We start from the raw sequence: 21,185 nt of genomic DNA on the forward strand, positions 1-21,185 counted from the left end.
AACACAGAATATTTGAAACTTTACATTTTTTATTAACGTATATGATATTTGTGTGGGGGGTTTACAAATATGGTGAAAGGTGATCCTCAAAGAACAAATTCAAACTAATGAATTCTTAAAGTTTCTGATTTTCACATTTTTGGATCTTTGGTTCGATATGAAGAAAATATATGAATATGGAATTAGATCTCTATATTGTACCCCAGTAATTTTAGGGAAGTGTTTCATGTACTTTAAAAATAAAAATTTTAGAATATTTTTAAATGTAAGTTGTATGGTTTGTAAAACAAATAATGAACATAATATTTCTGAACCTAATTTTAGCCATCTTACAAAATCATTAGGTTTTCAATTCTTTTTTCTTTTTGTGGTACAGGAGTTTGAACTCAGGGCTTCACACTTACTAGTCGGGCACTTTACCACTTGAGCCACTCCACCAGTCCTTTTTGTGTTGGGTAATTTTAAGATAGGGTCTCATGAATTATTTATTTGCCTGGGGCTGGCTTCAAACTGCAATCCTCTTGATCTCTGCCTCTTAATGGCTAGGATTACAGACATGAGCCACCAGCACCCAACCAGATTTTCAGTTCTTGAAAGGGAATTGAAAGCAATTCTGGGCAAAAAGTCCAATGCTGGAGGCATCACAATACCTGACCTCAAACTATACACAAAGCCATAATAATAAAAACAGCATGGTATTGGCACAAAAACAGACAGGAAGACCAATGGGTCAGAATAGAAGATCCAGACATAAACCCATGCATCAATAGCCAATGGATCTAGCAAGTAGATTCTCCCTCCACAAACCACATTCTTTACATAATCACAGGAGGATTATAAATCCTCCATAAGAAAGAGGTGAGGAAAAAGAACAAATGAAAAGAAAGAAAATTGGAAAAATGGCCTACAAGGGATGAAGTAAGATGTTGCCTTTTTAATGTGCACAGTGCTAAATTAGTATACTGAGTTGTCATGACAATTTACAGTACAATGAAGAATCATCCATACAGTTTGATGGATTTAAAGTTTGTAATGTGGTTAATATTATAGACTGACACTTTTTATTACTTTACACTAGCTTCACAAAATAGAAAAAGAGGGGACTGATTCAATCCTGAGGGTTCAGGAGGGTGAATATGGTAGAAATATTATGTACACATGTATGTCAATGGAAAAATGAGACCTATTGAAACTATTCCAGGGATAGAGGGAGGGAGGATAAAGGAGAATGATGGAGGGGGTGAATTCAATTATGATATATTGTAAGAACTTTTGTAAATGTCACAATATACCCCCAGTACAACAATAAATAAATAGAAAAAAAAGTAAGGACCACTTATGATTATTTTAACACCCACTTATACATACACAAAAATACATGTGTTGATGTATACCGTAGCTATCATAGTATCCTGGTAAGTATTTTGAATATTTCACCCTCTATGTTTTCCACTCATGCTTATTCTGCTTTCCTGAAGGAAGTTTGTCAAGAATGTTTAATTGCTCTTTGAAGATCTTTATCCATAATTATTTTGTAACTGTTAGAGAAGATACTTACCTATTACCCAAACATAAATTTTGTAATTGGGAAGCAAGAAAGGTCCCTGGTGGGTTTTTAGAATAACAGCCTATTTTAGAAAGAAGGGTGGCTAACTCCAATGAATCCCTAGAAGCACTGAGAAAATTGAAAAAACAACAGATGGTGGATAACAAAGAATCAAACAGGTCTCAAGACTAGAGAAGAAATGAATCACAAGATGGGAGAAGTGAATAATCTCTTTTTTAAATCAGGTCCTAAACAGCTCATTAGAATTCAGTCAATGAAAATCAGAATAGGTAACCAAGGAACAATGGAATGGCTATTATACATTCTTCTATCTGTCATAAACATGATTATAGATATTTTTAGTGAGAAAGTTAGACTTCTAGGTAATGAAAACAAATTTATGTCAGTGGAGAGACTCAAAAGATTATTTTTGTTGGGAAACAGACTTAGAAACAACAACAACAAAAAAAAACAAAGACAAAAAGCTTAATTGTAATCCCAGCTACTAGGGTAGATCTAGGTTTGAGGCCAGCTGGGGTAAAACATTATCAAGACACCATCTCAACCAATAAGCTGACCAACACATCTATAATCCCAGCTACTTAGAAGGCATAGGAAGGAGGATTGCTGTGCAACGTCAGCCCTGGGCAAAAACTTGAGACTCTATACAAAAAATAACTAAAGCAAAAAAAGATTACGGGGCATGGCTCAGTGGTAGAACCCCTGCCTAGCAAGTGTGAGGCCCTGAGTTCAAACTCAGACCAGTGGTTGGAGATGCAGTGGCTACTGAACTAGGAGAACTCAGGAGCTGTGAACAGTCCTCACCCAGAGACAGTCTGTGCCCATCATTGCCAGGGTAGCAGGCAATGCCGACATCTTCCCGGTGGCTGCAATCATGTCGTCCCCACTGTCTCTTGGAACACTGAAGGAAACTGGTTTCCTTCCCTGAGCAGCTGACGTCATCCAACCATATGGGCCCTGTGCTTTCTTCAATATGGTTTGCAGAGGCTTGTTTGCCATATCTGTGGCAACAAAATACATTGTGCATGGAAATGCTGTCTCAAGTTTCAAGAAACCGTAAAACAACCAACTTAATTAAGTGCCATGACTTAGAGGCTAAGTATTTGGTTTTTCTCTTACCTTGAAGACTCAAAACTGTGTTTACTTCATCACACATTTTAATTCTCTGAAGAATTTTGATTAATTCAATGTGTAAATTCAATGGGTAATTCATTCTTGTCTCTTGTCTACAATTTAGTCTACCAACTAGAGAGAATGCCAAGAGATAAACCTCAACTTCCTGAGCATGGAAGAAACACTGTGAACCACTTGTCTGACAAGTTCATTTGAGTTCATTAGCTTCTCTAAGCCTCATCTCCAAAATGAAAAGTATGTTAACTCACTTAATTTTCAAGAAATGATAACATTCTCATGTCAGCCCAACAAAATCATGAGAGAAAATGTTCTTTACCTTTTCATATGGTTATATAAATTTAAATTTTTAATTTTTATAAATTACATTTGTGTTCTAATTGACACTGTACTACCTATTATATGTATTATAATAATTTTTACCTTAAACCAGGAAAGACCTGTAAAATTTTAAAACTGGCAATTATATCAGTCTGTACCTTCTTTAGTCCTCAGTCTTGACTTTCCTTTTGTCCCAAACAATTCAAAACCTCCAGAAATCAGTGAGCTTAACAATCTTTAAGGAGTCTTACTGTTCTAAGAGTCTATTATACTCAACTGTTAGCTATAAATTTTATGCCAATAATTTCCCTTACTTGATGCTTTTATTACTCCAACATTAAGAATATGAGGAGCCCTTTCTATTCACCATAAATTTTCCCAATTGTTTTCCTATGTAATTGTTTATTAAATTTATTTAAATGAACATTTAATAAATTAAAACAATGCAACTTTTAGTTGTTTTAAGGCTTTTTCTATTTTGTTTTGCTAACTAATCAACCCTTCGCTAGAAAAGTTATTAACCTAAGGCTCATACTGTTATTACTTTCAACTTCTGCCATTTTTCCAGAAAATGCATTTATATGATTACCACCTGTCCTATTCAACTACATAACATGTATCAGGAAATTACTTTACTTTGGGATTGCATGTGTACAAATAAACCCAAGGTTAACCCTTTTTCTCATTTCAAATGAATATCATCTTTTAAAAATTCTTCTGTCAACTATATGTAACAGATGCTTAGACCAAGACATTAGTGACAACATTTTCAAACCAGTAAGTCTGGACATCTTTCTATGAAGAAAAAGCTGAGTGGATTTATGAGACAAATAATAAATAAAATATAGAAGGAAATCTAGAGAAATAATCATTTGGTTATTTTCATTAATAAGGAATAAAAATAAAAATAAATGGTAAATAATGGGAATTATAAATCTTTCCAAATCCATGAGAACATGGTACAGTTGTCAGTGTAACAGAGATACATTTAGACATAAAATGTACTCAGCAATTCCTATTCATTACATGTCAGAATTTATTTAACAGTTATGTTATACCCCTTGACTTAATAATTTGAATAACTGCTCGGCCCAAGAAAATTCAAAATATGGGACAATTATACATATTTATATCTTCAGAGCAGATAACACAAAATTAATTTTAGCCTAAAAATTAACCTGAGTATTACATAAATTATAGTATAGAATATTAATGGATTTTATGCTACCATCAAAACTTGTGCTATGTAACAAGATAAACATAAACAATGTGGACACAAAAGTCATGTCCACTATTAGAAAGGGGACAAAGTTACACACATGCAAATTACAATTAGACTACAAGAATGGAAAAACTATGGAGAGTTTTAAATTTTCTTTCTTTTCTAAACTGTCTTTATTTTGTATTACTTTTATAAACTATAAAACACATGTTTAAGCATGGTTTTGTCCACCTAGAATGTAAACTTTTAAGGTTTAATAAACACTTATAATTAGCTTTAACTCAAGCTGCAATGTAATAATGTTGCCAATTTTTTAGATATAAGAATACACTTCAAGCATAATACAGAAATATGGAAAACAAGAAAGAATGAGCATTCATGGGCTTCATTCAAATATTTAGCTCAAAAGCATCATTTACAATTACTTCAACCAATTAAGTCTGTACACTGGAATGCATTATGCATGTGACATGAAATATATTCCCCAAAGTGGGATACTCAGCTTTTAAGTGGGTAAGGTCAAAGGCAAGTTCTAAAGGTCATCTCATGACAACAGTGCTATTTTTCTTGAATAAAAGTGATAATTCTCATTTTCTGAGAAAAAAAATAATGTAATTTGTCACACTAGACTTTTTTGCAATTTTAGACACAATGATGTCCAAACTAACAATATCCAATAGTTGCTGATGCATCAGAATAAAATCAAGCATTCAAAGTCTTACTTGAATAGAAACAAAGGGACCTAGAAATCACTCCCAACTTCAACCAGTTTGTTCAAGAAACGGAGTGGTGGCAGGAAAGGTAAGTGTAATAAATGTCCAGAAAGGACTATTCATCATCTCAGAAAATGTCAGGTAGATGATAGAAATAGATAGATAGATAGATAGAGAGATAGATAGATAGATAAACATTTTCAATATTTCAGAAATAACAAGAATTACACAATAAGACTTTTAAAGACACAATTTGGCATTTAGCTGCTCCATATCAATGAACCTTACTTAAATCCTAGCTGTCGACAAGCCACGTATGTATTCAACTCAGTCCATCCATCATCACAGACAGTCCCCCACTGTCCCCTGTAGTACACCTCCAAGCGGCCCTCATGGCTGCCTTTCCCACCTGCAAGTCTGATGGCCCCATCTGTGACAAGAAGGAGATACAGAGACTAAGAAAACCAATTATCAAAAAAAAAAGAAAGAAAAAAACACTTTCATTTTATCAGAAATATCAACATATTCAGGCCTTTCTCTAAGTTTTTTAATAAAGTTTCAATTATGCTCAATAACTTGAGGTCATGACATTGTTTCTAAGTTTGACACAACATATATCTTTCCTAACATTTTTACTCCTATTTTGTGAGTAGAAACAATATTCTGATATAATTCTGAAGTATTTATTTTTATTTCTCTAGATGAAGTAATATTTTGGAAATTTCCCATAACTTCATTCTCCTTAAATTTAAGCAGTACTGTTCACTGACATTTAAAAACAAACAAAACATAGTAACATAGAAATAGTTCAAAATTTTAACTGCCAACAAAAATGAAGGCAGAAAAAGCTATTCTGGATAAAGAAAAATCAATCATGTCAATGCCTCTTAGGCATTCACGAGTTACAAAAACTGGGACACATGTCTTGCTTTTGTTCTTTTATTGATAATACAGATCAGAAATATGAATCTTATTAGTTCAATGAAGAAGGAATTCCCAGAGAATTCTATAAACATTTTCTACACAGATACATAGTACAATAAATTTAATTCCAAAACAAGTAGATTTAAAATCCATTTCCATCCAAAATAATCCAAATACTTCTCCCCTCCATAGTCAAATACAAATAATTTGAGTAAAGGTCAAAACTTTCATGAATTCTGGGATCTTTTACAGCAAATTAAGGTCTTTTAGAAAAAGAACCTTTTATTAATATAATATTTCACTGTGTGCAAAGCACTATGACACATATTATGTCATCTGGACATCACAGCAATAATACAAGACTATCATCATTTATAAAAAGGTGAAATGGCAAAAGCTCAAGGAAAGAAGTTCTCTGGTATAAATTATAAATTTCTATTGTATATAAATGTGTTGTGTTGCTAATAAAAACAACAGTATATATAGACATCAGTAAAAAGGTATAAATTCAGTATTCCATGGGCCCTAAGAAGTTATTTTGATTTTTCTTAAAGATTAAACTGAAATTTTTTTCCCCAAGTTCTTTTTACCAAATGTTGCATTTCAATATGAAATGTCTCTACACAGGCTCATTATTGAAGGCTTGGTCCCCAAGTGGTAGCACTCTTTTAGGAGTTTCTGGAAACTTTAGGAAGTAAAGCCTAGCTGGAGGAAGCTAGGTCATTGGGGGTGTATCCTTCAGGAGCTATATCTTGTCTCAGCCCCTTCTTTGTCTCTTTCTGCTTTCGGTGGCATAAGATGAGGATCCTCTGCCACATGTTTCCTGCATCATGATGTCCTGCCATGGACCCAGAAACAGCAACAATAAGGACTATGGACTAAAAGCTTTGAAACTATGAGCCAAAATAAATTCTCCCTCCCTTAAAGAATTTTATCAATGCAGTGAAAAAATTAACATACCATAGAAGCAATGGATTTATGATAACCCAACTTCTCTTGCCTTTTAATTTTTTTTCCTCTTCCCTCCAAACATGTAAGTACATAAACACATACAGGCACACATAAATTTGCACTCAGAGATGCCCTTCTTATACAAATGACCTATTTGGATAGGCATACTGCAGTTTGGAATAGTCTGAAAATTGAGCATAGCAAAGTTAATTTGGTTTATTAAGCAGTGTGCCTTAACAATCAGAGCAATACAGTTTTGCATCAGTTATAAATGCATTCTGAAAGTAAGTCAATGAATGGACTAAAGATGTAATGTAACACCTAATCTCTGGAATTTATCATTGCCCATTGATAAATTATTATTGGGTACCATACACTGCAACAAAGTCATATTTTCTAATCTGGCTATATAGGACTTTTAATTGAAAAATCCCAAAATATCTAGGAGTAAGGGGACAGAATTTTAATACATGTTTTGTGTTAGATTTATTTTTAGTTTTATTTGGGAGAATTATTCATATGTTCATTTGGTAACAAGGGAAGTTTGAGGCCAGCCCAAGTGGTGCTGAGGGCAGTGGTTGACAGGTTGACACATTAAGGGGGTGAGATTCTTACCCATTAAAGGAGTACAGGACACTCCAGCATCTTCTTTATGGCCACAGTTATGCTCTCCCCAGGAGCTCTTTGGACATTGCTCAATTGAAAGCTCATTCCCAGTGCAGCGTACTTCATCCAACATTATCAGCCCAGATCCTTCTCCAAAATATGCTTGATTCCATGCTTTGGCAATGCCACTGAATAAACGTTAAAAACATAAAGATTGGTCTGACATTTCTTTTACCTCTGATAAAAACATAATTATCAATTCACTTCATAGGTTATTCATGACTTTCTATATTGCTTTTTGTTTGTTGTGGTTCTTTCTATTTTCTGCCATTACACGTGTTTTAAAGACTGCTTAGATATTCCCCAATACTTAACCTCCTTTTCTTTTAGCAGTGGAACTTCAGAATTTTAGGAGGGCCAGTGGCTGTCCAAAATAACACATTCCCCAGCCTCCTCTCCTTCTATATGGATATGTTTGTTTGTTTATGGTAAAATATATGTAACATAAAGTTTATCATTTTATCCATTTTAACTGTAGAGTGCATTCAGTACATTCACAATGTTGTACAGTTATCATCACCATCTATCTCCAGAACTTTTTCATCACCCCCAAATAAAGTTCTGAACCATAACTAAATTTTTATCAATGACATTTAGGTAGAAATGTTCCCAGTATTACTTCTAGGAAGTATCCTTGTTCCACTTCTGCCTTCTTGCTGACTATAAGGCAAAGGTGATGATTGGAGCTTGAGAAGCTACCTTGGTCTCTAAGGTGCCATAGTAAGGATGACAGAATTACAAGCAAGTAAGAGTCTGGTGTCCTGATAATTGTGGAACCAACAAACCAGCCTTGAACAGGCTACTTCTGGTTTCTTTCCTTGAAAGAGAAATAAACTCTAAATTAGTTTAAGTTGCTATTATTTTCAGCTCTCAGTTACAGCCAAACATATTTGTAACAAAAACATGTCTTCTCAAATTTTTTGTAGTACATTAATTTTTCCCACAGTAAAAGTGATACCATATCCTAGAACCCCATATTTCAGAGAAGGTCATGATCACCTGTCAAATGATTAATGACTTTAGGAATTGTATTTTTAGCCCTGTTTAGCTTTTTAACATTTAGACCATAGCATTTATGCTTTTAGTTTGTTTTCCAATTACATTGCATATACCCCTTATTATTTCAGATGTTTTTTTCTCACATTAACTAACATCTTGAGAATTTACAACAAAATATATTGAAGTTTCCTAAATGGTTGTAATAACCCGGTAATGATAAAATCTTAGTCAACTTTATGGCTCAAGAGGAGCTTGTTTGACTAGTTTTAGTAGACACTGTGGACATTTCTTTTAAGAGCACACATGTATGAAAAAAAAAACCTTCTATAAACACCATTAAAGCAAGTACTTAGAAAATGTTCATTGCATTATCATCTGGAATAATTTCTGTTCAAAATTCAAAGAGTATGCAAAGAAGAACAATAAAGGAATATTTATAGAAGGAGATATGAAGGAAGCAGAGAAAAGAAAAAAGTAGATTTCCTTTCTTGTTTAAGCAGAATATTCTTATGAAGTTAAAATTTTAAAATGTAGAACCAGATACTTGAATTGTTCTCCAACATTTGTGGAACAGTGGGGCTCTGTCCAGTCTGTCCTGACAAACATTAAAGACTAATATCTAGATATCTAACTAAATATCTCATATTTAATGGAGTAATGTGACAAAACACAACAAAAGGATCCCAACACAAATGATACTGTCAGAATGACTTAATTTTGTGAATGATTTTTTTTGTTTTGTTAAAGGAAATGTAACCACAGATCCGAAAGTCATTTCTATTTCAATGGAAAGAAGCAATACATTCTCATTTTATAATATTGCCTTAAATGCTTCCAGTTGTTTCAAGATATGTCTTTGTGTCTACAGAAGAGTAAATGGCAGGCAAAAATCTTCATACACAGTGTAGTTTCTCCTTACCCATGAGGGCTATGTTCTGAGATCCCAAGCAGATGCCTGAAACTGAAGGTATTACAAAACCCTGTACATGCCATGTTTTTTCCTATACATATATACCTAGGATAAAGTTAAATTTGAAAAGTTGGCATAGTAAGAAATTAATAATGACAATTTTTGATAAAATAGAACAATTATAACAACATATTGCAATAAAAGTGTCACATATGTGCCCTCTCACATATCTTACTGAACGATGCTCACCCATTTTGCAATGATGTGAGATGTGTCAATGCTTTATAAAAGGCAATGATGTAGGCATTGTGAGGTGGTGTTAGGCTATTACATGAGTGTTACTTGAACACAAGTATTGTGATACCATGACAATCAGTCTCACTACCAAAAGGGCTACCAAATGATTTATGGGAGGTAAGTATATAGTGTAGATATTCTGGACAAAGGGATGATTCACACCCAAAGCCAGACATAGCAAGGCAGTACAAGATTCATCCTATTACTAAGAATGGCAATTTAAAATTTATGAATTGCTAGCATGTGTGAGTTCTGAGTTCAACCTCTAACACCAATAAAAAAATGTGTAAATACATAAACTAAGAATTGTTTAATTTCTGAATTTCCCATTGAATATTTTCAGACTTCAGATAACTCAAACCATGCAAAATAAAACCACAAGTAAGGGGAAACTACTAAGTTGCTGTATGTGTCTGAAAGCTTAGGCTTTTGAAGCTGAATTCTTTAAGAGGAAATGTCCATGTAGATGCAGACTATGTATTCAGATCTGGCTCTACTCTCAGCAACCTGGACAACCCTTGCAAAGTTACTAAGGCCTCCCAGGTCTAAGATATTGTATTTGAAAAAAGGATGATATGGAGGGAGGACTTCAACTAACACAAATTAGGAGCTCAATAAATCTGACTCCATTCTCTGGTAAGGAGTTCCCCCCCAACAGTTAATGAGTACACATTGGTCACTGCTAAGCAATTTATCTAAATACCATGGTGTTTACTGTAAAAAAACACCATGGGTTTTTCCCAAAATAGGTTGAGTCCAGAGTGGTGAGGAAGGGAGAATTGATCAGTATTTTAGTATTTTCTGCTCTTAATTTTGTAAATTTGTTTTATGTATTTAAAATTAATTTTTAACAGAACATGTATGGAAGTAATTCATAGCCTATAAGACATTGAATATGTTATTTTTTAACCACAGATTATAATTTGTCCAAAAGCCCATTAACCTATGACTTACATCACTGTAGACTCTTGTAGTAGAGATATTTTACAAAGAAAGCTGGGTAATGGTGAATGCTTGTATACTCAGCATTTGGGAGGCAGGAGGATTGCTAGTTAGGGAGACTGTCTCAAAAAAACAACAGTAACAACAATTCTTTCACACACAAAAAAAGATTGTAGTTGACTAAACAAAACTTTGTGTGCCAAGAAAGCATTAATGTTTCTACAAAAATATTTTTTAAATTGACATGATCTTGTAAGAATAGTCTACATGGCTGTGAAGAAATTCCAATGTTTGAAATGTTACTGCAAGTAAAAGATAATTCTCTCCAAAATAAAATGCATTCATGTAATATTTACTGGATTAAACAAGAGAGTAGTTTAATACCCACAGAAAAAACAACTCCAGAATTTGGAGGGGAAGGTTAAGTAACAAAAATTTACTGCTTTAGATATGCTAACATTGGTTCAGAGAAGTGAGTTGCTTGGAGTTGTGTGTGTGTGTTACCTGTGACTTTGTTTAGAGGGGTATCCAGGACAACAGAGGAGAAGCCCTAACTGGTGGCTCTAGAAGTCAGGTCAAATCCTGAATGTGGAGGATCCAAAATGGCAACTGGGACACAGACACAGACTGCATGAGCTCCATGAATCAGGGACCTTGCCGAGACACTGGAGACACACATGGCTAAAGCTTTGGCACCCTGAACCCCGAGCCTGTGAAAGGATTCTCCATTCCACAATATACTGGAAGAACAGGCGGGCCGCCACCCCCACACCACCACTCCCTGTCAGCCTGTGGGCCTGCAGGGCCTCCATCCCACGGGCCCACTGGGCCACCTCCCATCAGCCCACTGGGCCTCCACCCTGTGGGCTCACCAGGCCACCATCACCACAAGAGGGCTCCAACACCACCAGACGCCAGCTCCAAACATGCCTAGGAGACACAAGCAAATACGACTGGATGCTAAAGGAATAACAACCAGAACTACTAAGACTGAAATTCTACTGTTCCTTAAATAGGGATATTTTTTTGCTTTTGCTTTTGCTTTTTTCTCCTCCTTTCTTGGTTTTGTTAGCTTTACTATTGTAAGTTAGCTAATACTAAATTACACAGAGACCAGGGACAGAAACAGTACCAAGTGGAAGGATGGGAAGATGAAAAAGGGATGGAAACCATTCTCCCCCCAAAAATAAATTAATACAAGATTCAGAGGGAAATGAAGAAAACAAATACACAGATCCAGACTCCAGCAAAACAAAGATAAACTAAGCCAAGGAACCCAACGAACCCTACAAGAACACTCTGAAAGAAGAAACCCTGCAAGTAATCAATGAGAATTTCATAGAGATGTTACTAGACATGGTCAACCAAAACATACAGGAGGCACTCAAGAAATTCCAAGACAACAAAAATAAAGAATATGAGAAAATACAAGAACAAATAAATGAAATCATAGGAGCCCTAAATAACCACCAAAGTGAAACAGAGAAGACCATAAATAGAGAGATAAATGAATTAAGGACAATATTAAAGAGGAAGTGACCCACCATATGGAAAACTTCAGAAATAAGAATGAAACAGAAATATAAAACAAAATGGAAGGCCACTCCAGCACACTAGACACAAGCAGAAGACAGAATCTCAGAACTCAAAGATGAAATGGTAATTAAAGGAAAAACTGAAGCACTATTAGTCAGACAACTCAAAGCCTATGAAAGGAATATTCAAGAACTCACTGACTCCATCAAAAGACCAAACCTGAGAATCATGGCTATTGGAGGGGAATAGGTGAAAGCAAAAGGAATTCATAATATATTCAACAAAATAATAACAGAAAATTTCCCAAATCTAGAGAAAACTATGCCCATTCAGGTACAGGAAGCCTCCAGGACACCAGACAGACTTGACCAAAATAGAACTATCCCCTCAACATATTATCATTAAAACAAGCACAGAGAATAGAGAAAGAATATTGAAGGCTATAAGAAAGAAAAAACAAATAACATACAAAGGTAAACCCATCAAAATCTCAGATTTCTCAATGGAAACCTTAAAAGCAAGAAGAGCATGGAGTGACGTCTTCTGGGCACTGAATGAAAATAACTTCAACCCTAGGATACTTTACCTAGCAAAAGTATCATTCAAAATAGATGGAGCAATATAAGTCTTCCATGATAAGCAGAAACTAAAACAATATATGACCACCAAGCCACCACTACAAAAGATTCTCCAAGGAATTCTGCACACAGAAAGTGAAAGCAAACAAAACCATGAAAGGGCAGGCAGTACCAAACCACAGGAGAAGAAAAGGCAAGAAAGTAGAGAGTAACAATGATTCAGCTGCACACAATCAAACCCTTAAACAACAAAGACAACTAAATGACAGGAATCACCACGTACCTATCAATACGAACACTGAATGTTAATGGACTTAACTCTGCCATCAAAAGACACCATTTGACTAGCTGGATTAAAAAGGAAGATGTAACAACTTGCTGCCAACAGGAGACCCATCTCATCAACAGAAATAAGCACTGGCTGACAGTGAAAGGCTGGAAGAAGATTTACCAAGCCAACGGCCCCTGAAAACAGGCAGGAGTATCAATACTTACCTCAGACAAAGTAGACTTGAAACTTATATTGATCAAACGAGATAAAGAAGGACACTCCATACTAATAAAAGGAAAAATACACCAAAAGGAAATAACAATTACCAACTTATATGCACCCAATGTCAATGCACCTAATTTCATCAAACATACTCTGAAGGACCTAAAAACATATATAGACTCCAACACAGTGGTAGTGGGAGACTTTAATACCCCCCTGTCACCACCAGATAGGTCATCCAAACAAAAAATCAATAAAGAAATTCTAGAACTAAATCACACCATAGATCAAACAGACCTCGCTGATGTCTACAGAATATTTCATCCAACTTCTACACAATATACATTCTTCTCAGCATCTCATGGAACCTTCTCCAAAATAGATCATATCTTAGGTCACAAAGCAAGCCTCAGCAAGTATAAGAAAATAGAAATAATACCATGCATTCTATCTGATCACAATGCATTAAACTAGAAATCAACAAAAACAACAGTAAAAACATGCAAACAATTGGAAGCTGAATGACACATTGATGAAACAAAAGAGGATATTAAAAGGTTCCTGGAAGTTAATGAAAATGAAAACACTACCTACCAGAACCTATGGGACACAGCAAAGGCAGTCCTAAGAGGAAAGTTAATAGCCATGAGTGCATATATTAAAAGGTCAGAAAGATCTCACATCAGTGACCTAATGCTACATCTCAAACTCCTAGAAAAACAAGAACAAGCAAATCCCAAAACAAGCAGAAGTAGAGAAATAATAAAAATAAGGGCTGAAATCAATAAAATAGAAACAAAAAAATATAAAGAATCAATGAAACAAAAAGCTGGTTCTTTGAAAAAATAAGTAAGATCTACAAACCCCTGGCAAACCTGACTAAAATGAGGAGAGAAAAAATCCAAATCAGTAACATCAGAAATGCAAAAGGGGAGATAACAACAAACACCATGGAAGTCCAAGAAATCATCAGAGACCTCTTTGAGAACCTATATTCTAATAAGTATGAAAATCTTAAAGAAATGGACTGATTTCTAGATACTTACAACCATCCAAAACTGAACCAAGGGGATATTAATCACCTGAATAGATCTATAACACAAAATGAAATTGAAGCAGCAATAGAGTCTCCCAAAAAAGAAAAGTCCAGGACCTGATGGATTCTCTGCTGACTTCTATCAGATGTTAAAAGAACTAATACCAACCCTCCTTAAACTGTTCCATGAAATAGAAAGGGATGGAACACTACTTAACTCATTTTATGAAGCCAATATTACTCTCATCCCCAAACCAGAGAAAGACACCTCCAAAAAGGAGAACTACAGGCCAATTCCCTTAATGAACATAGTTGCAGAAATCCTCAATAAAATAATAGCAAACCGAATCCAACAACACATCAGAAAGATCATTCACCATGACCAACTCGGCTTCATCCCAGGGATGCAAGGATGGTTCAACATATGCAAATCTGTGAATATAATACAGCACATTAATAAAAGCAAAGACAAAAACCACTTGATCATCTCAATAGATGCAGAAAAGCCTTTGACAAGATCCAATACCACTTCATGATAAAAGCTCTAAGAAAACTAGGAATAGAAGGAATGTTCCTCAACATTGTAAAGGCTAAATATGACAAACCTACAGCCAACATCATGCTTAATGGTGAAAAACTAAAACCATTTCCCCTAAAATCAGGAATAAGACAAGGGTGCCCACTATCCCCACTCCTATTCAACATAGTCCTGGAATTCCTAGCCAGAGCAATTAGGCAAGAAGAAGAAATAAAAGGAATACAAATAAGTAAAGAAACTGTGAAAATATCCCTACTTTCAGATGATATGATTCTATACCAAAAAGACCCAAAAAACTCCTAGACACCATAAACAGCTATAGCAAGGTGGCAGGATACAAAATCAAATTACAAAAATTATGAGCTTTTCTATACACCAACAACAAACAAACTGAGAAGGAATATATGGAAATAATTCCATTTACAGTAGCCTCAAAAAAAATCAAATACCTAGGAGTAAACTTAACAAAGGATGCAAATGACCTCTGCAAGGAGAACGACAAACCCCTGAAGAAAGAGACGGAGGAAGACTACAGAAGATAGAAGGATCTCCCATGCTCATGGATTGGTAGAATCAACATAGTAAAAATGGCTATACTATCAAAAGCAATCTACATGTTTAATGCAATTCTCATCAAAATCCCAATGACTTTCATCACAGAGATAGAAAAATCTACCCTAAAGTTCATTTGGAATGCGAGAGGCCAAGAATAGCCAAGGCAATAAAAACTCACCAAAAAGAACAATGCTGGAGGTTTTAAAATACCCAACTTCAAACTACATTACAAAGCAATAGCAATAAAAACAGTATGGTACTTATAAAAAAACAGACAGAGTAGAGGACCTGGATATGAATCCACACAACTATATCCACCTTATTTTTGATAAAGGTGCCAAAAATATACAATGGAGAAAAGACAGCCTCTTCAACAAATGTTGCTGGGAAAAGTGGTTACCCGTCTATAAGAAACTGAAACTAGATCCATGTTTATCACTCTGTACTACTATCAACTCAAAATGGATCAAGGACCTTAATATCAGACCCCAAACTCTGAAGTTAGTACTGGAAGGAGCAGGAAACACTCTGGAAATAACAGGTATAGGCAAGGACTTCCTCAATAGAACCCCAGCAGCTGCATAACAAAGAGAAAGAATGGACAAATGGGATTACATAAAATTAAAAAACTTCTGCACAACAAAACAAATGGTCTCTAAACTGAAGAGATCACCCACAGAGTAGGAGAAAATATTTGCCAGCTATACATCAAAGGACTGAAAACCAGAATATACAAGGAACTTAAGAAACTAAACTCTCCCAAAATCAATGAACCAATAAAGAAATGGGCAACTGAACTAAACAGAACTTTCTCAAAAGAAGAAATTCAAATGGCCAAAAACCACAGGAAAAAATGCTCACCATCTCTAGCCATAAAGGAAAAGCAGATCAAAACCACAATAAGATTCCACCTCACCCCTGTTAAAATAGCCATCATCAAAACATCACCTACCACAGGTGTTGGTGAGGATGTGGGGAAAAAGGAACCCTCATACTGCTGGTGGGAATGCAAGCTGGTGCAACCACTCTGGAAAAAAATTTGAAGACTTCTTAAAAATCTAAACATAGATCTGCCATATGATCCAGCAATCCCACTCCTGGAAATATACCCAAAAGTATGCTACACAGGCTACTCCAAAGGCACCTGCACACCCATAATAGCCAAGTTATGGAAACAACGAAGATGCCCCACTATTGATGAATGGATTAAGAAAATGTGGTATTTATACACAATGGAATTCTACTCAGTCATGAAGAATGAAGTCTTATCATTTGCAAGCAAATGGAAGGAACTGAAGAACATCATTCTGAGCAAGGTTAGCCAGGCTCAGAAGACCAAAAATCGTATGTTCTCCCTCATATGCGGACTTTAGATCTAGGGCAAATACACCAATGTTGTTGGACTTGGGTCACATGACAAGGGGAGAACACATACTGGAGGTATGGGAATAGGTAGAAAACCCAAAACATGAAAGCATTTGATGTCCCCACTCGAGAGGAACTAATACAGACACCTTAAAGTGACAGAGGTCAATACGAGAAGGGGATCAGGAACCAGTGTAAAGATCAGTTAGAGATGAATCAACTTGGGTTGTAACATATTTGTACATGGAAGCAATGCTAGGGATCTCTCTGTATAGCTATCCTTAACTCAACTAGCAAAAACGCTTTGTCTTTCTTATTATTCTTATGTCTTCTCTTCAACAAAATTAGAGATAAGAGCAGAACAGGTTCTGCCTAGAAGCAAGGGGGTTGGGTGGCAGGGGGAAGAAATGACCCAAACAATGTATGCACATGTGAATAAATGAATAAAAAAAATCCTGAACGCCACTTATTTAAATATTACATGTGAACTAAGAATGACTTTTACATTTTATAAATGGTTGAGGGAAAATTAAAATGAGAATGCAATTTGTGACATGTAAAAATCCAACCTAACTCAAATTTCAGTGTCTAAAGATAGAATTATATTGGAACACTCATTCCTAAGTTATTGTCTAAGGCTACTTTTGTGCTAAAATAGCACAGCTGAGTAGTTGCAAAGCTTAAAATACTATCATCTGGCCCTTTAAAGAAAGAGTTTAAAAAAAAAAAAAGAAAGAGTTTGCAAACCACTACTCTAGAGGAAAAAGATTAATGAAGGCAAAAATGGAAACTGACTTAGAATCACGGGGTGTTGGAGAACACAAGAGGAGGAGGACTGGAGGTGACAGGATGACTGATGCAGGTCATGGGGAAGCCAGACAGGAAAACTTAGAAAAAGGCAGATCAACAGTCTCCTTGGATCTTGGCCCTGAGATAAATAACAGGAAAGGAAAATGTCTATGAAGGAAAATTTCAGTGGGGGCAATTCATTGAGTCACGATTGGGTCTTATAAGAAAACCTGGGACCAATATGAGATAATATAAAACTTGATCCCAAAGTCACAAAAGAAATAAAAATGAAATCCAGATTTTTTTTAATGAAAGAGGAAAAAAAGACCCACACAGATAGAGAAAGAGACAGACAGAAAGATAGAAGGGAGGAAAGAAAGAAAGAAAAAAGAATGCTAAAAAGTCACTAAACTAAAACAATAGAAACACACTTCCTACAATGTTGGATGCAGGAGAGGATTTCCTGAGCAAGACGAGAAGCCTAGATAGAAGTCAGGAAACAAAAGACTAACAAATTAAAAAGTTAAATTTAACCACATACAAATTGATAGCCATCACACAGCAAAAGCACATCATGATCAGAGATAAACCAACAGAAAAAATATCTGCAACATATAACAACTACCAAACAAAAATCCTCCATTAATTATTAATTAATTAAAAGCAATCAATTTGGAAGAAACAGGGCTATGAAAAGGAACAGAGTATTCAAAAAAAGAATTATATGTGGCCACTAACCTTATAATAAGATTCTCAGCTTACTAGTAGTCAAATTAAAACAAAAATAAGGTATTCTTACCTAGGACATATTTTGGAGATTTATACAATTAATTTCATTTTCATACAATATGAAGGATAAAAAGTAACAAAGTAAAGGCTTTTTGTTCCCTAGAAAAAAAAATAGCAACCCTTAAAATCGCCCGTAGGCTAGACATGACTCCAGATGGGACAAGACAGCTGAACTACATGGTGTTTCAGATGCTTTAGTGACTGTGTGGCACAGCTTCTAAGAAAAAGCAAAAGGTCTGGTTAATTGCTTCTGAACAGGGTTCCTTCCTTGAGGAAGAGCACAGGATAGAAGAGTAGAAACCCTAAATAGTGACTCTGAGGAAAGTTAGCCCTGGTAAAATCTGCTCATAAAACTCACTCTTGTGTTTAATTTTCTTCGTTATACATTTCTATGTTTTCATTGAAACAATATCACTTTAATGATCACAAAAAAATGTTTAATTAAAATGAATCAGGGTTAAATTAATAGAATAAACTTGAGGAAAAAAAATTAACCAGGAAACTATGATGTAACATAAAAACTAAGTTTCCTAGCTAATTTTTCAATTTATTAAAATTAACAAGATAATATTTGCATAAACACAAATTCATTCCGTCAGGCAAGTAGGATTTCCTGGTACACTGTTGCTGGCTTTCAAGAGAAAACAAAGAAATTGCTGACTCTGCTTTTAAAGAAATCTTACAGTACTGGCGAAAGCATCATAAAACTGGAGAGCTGAGGACGTCAAACTAAGTGCTCTGGGAATTCAATAAAGCTATGTTCTCTTTCCTTCCTTTATGAAAATTATTTCCATACCAGCTTGCCAGTTCATCTGTGATAAAAGTTCCTACTCTCCTACTCCCTGACCACAGAATAAATTTATACAGCAGAGGTGCTCTGACATAATACATTGAGTTTTTCTTTTTTTTTTTTTCTTTGTAAAGCTATTTGACCTACATAACAATTTCCAAAACAACAGTTACTGGATTAATTCTATGTCTAATTTCTATTCAAAACATTCTTAAGCCTATTTACCTAATCAGACTGTACTGATAGAAAATTTTTCCTTTTGTTCCTTCCCCTCCATAGAAAAAGGCCAAATAAATAAAGCCATCAGAACAACTCAATCCTACTACTTTGAGGTGTTCAGAATAGAATTAGTCCAGATAATTGTGTAAGAACATTATTCCTGGGCTTGGACTGTTTTCCTCCAGCCCCTCCCACATGGGTGTTCTCTGCTCTTTCTTCTACTTTCCTTTTCTTTCTTAATTAAAGCTGTTGCTAAAAAAAACAAAAAAAAAAGAAGAACATTATTCTTCAGGTTATAAAAGACTGGCTTTTTAACTACAAATATCTGCTTGTGACTCCTGTGACCGATGGATAGGAAAACTCATTTTTAATGATAAATATACCAGATTTTCCTCTGGACAATAAATCCTTCCATCTCCTAATGATACTTCATATATATCTAATGCTTACTGCATGCCAGGCACTGGCTTTTTAGATTTCTATGTATTAGCTCATTTAATTTTCTTTACACCTTCAAGGTGTATTTTCCCCAGTTTACAGATAAGAAAACTGAGGTCACAAGTCAAATAATTTGCCCAACTTTACACCACTTCTAGATGGTATAGTTTGACTACAGAATGGACATTCTGCTGTACTAAAGCCTCTTGGGACATTTTCAGTTAAGGGCAGAAGGTATGTCTAACAGGGACTATCTACACATGTTCATTATCATTTTCCTCTTAAAATTAACTTTCTTTTCTGACTTTTCTGTTTCTGTTAGCCCTATAGTTGCATTTATTACTAACACTTAGCCATCTTATAAACAATGCAACATAAAAGAAAAAGTCCTAATTTAAGAGAGACTTAAGATTTGTCTCTGCTTCCCACTAACAGTTTGGCTTCAGGGGCTAATCTATGACTCCCACATCTGTAAATAAAATATAATTCCTGTTCAATAATCCCACAGTCATCTGTTTTTTGCTGTAAAGTTTATAAAAGAAACAATGAAATAAAGGAGCATAGAAAAAAATTTTAAGTAGGTTATACCAGAAGAATTTTTATTCTGATCACTTACTATTGTTCTATATATAACTTTATAGCAGAAAAAAGGAAGGGAAGAAGGGAGAGAGGGAGGAAGAAAGGAAAGAAGAATGGAGGGAAGGAAGGAAGGAGGAAGGAAGGAGGAAAGAAATGAAAAACAGTTAAGGGGGAAAGAAGTATCTAATATTTTTTTAAAACCCTATGTAAATCATGGCACATGAACACAATGAAATGTGATGTTGCAGTTTCAGGCTATGCTTTTAAGAGTTCTGAAAGGGGAAATGCTTTAATGGTAAGTATGCACAAGGAACTTTAAAATGTCTCCACCTGAAGCTTCACTGGCTGCATATGCATTTTCTAGTTATCTAATTTTCTAACATCTGGCTGCCTCCTTTACTTCTCCTCATCTTTCTTCAAGTTCTGGGTTAATCAAATGTAAGAATCTTAAGTACAATAACTTCTTTTGCACTTAGAAAGCTTGTCCTACCACAATATACAGACACCATTAAAAGATGAGGGTCAACAAAGAGAGCATCTCACAAAGAAATTTTAACCACCACTCCAGGAAGGCATGATGTAGTTTTCCTCAGGGAATTCAACACAGTACGAAACATGCTTAAGAATAAATCATAAATTGAGATAAGCAGCAATTATGCTGACTGCTATCAGCCATGTTCCATTAAAAAACTATTTCATCTGAAGTTACTTAGCCTATAAATAAGCAAAGCAAATTATATAAGAAGAGATATTGTAGAACATTGCTTTAATGCAAATTTATGAAAGAACTATAAATCAAGTTAAAGAAAGATAAATGAATAATGTCACCTCAGAGCA

The 21,185-nt window shown here is 35.0% G+C and overlaps 1 protein-coding gene across 1 annotated transcript in view; it reads right to left on the reverse strand.

Moving 5' to 3' along the window:
* Prss12 (serine protease 12) overlaps nt 1-21,185 on the reverse strand; it is a 72,858-nt gene that overhangs the window by 26,314 nt on the left and 25,359 nt on the right. Inside the window, exons 3-5 of the mRNA XM_074041603.1 lie at nt 7,445-7,623; nt 5,243-5,384; nt 2,372-2,568 (exon numbers count right to left, since the gene is read on the reverse strand). Of these exons, the coding sequence (XP_073897704.1) occupies nt 2,372-2,568; nt 5,243-5,384; nt 7,445-7,623 (518 nt within the window). The remainder of the gene's footprint in view (nt 1-2,371; nt 2,569-5,242; nt 5,385-7,444; nt 7,624-21,185) is intronic.

This window comes from Castor canadensis, chromosome 9, assembly GCF_047511655.1.
Source record: "Castor canadensis chromosome 9, mCasCan1.hap1v2, whole genome shotgun sequence".
In the NCBI taxonomy this organism is placed as follows: domain Eukaryota; kingdom Metazoa; phylum Chordata; class Mammalia; order Rodentia; family Castoridae; genus Castor; species Castor canadensis.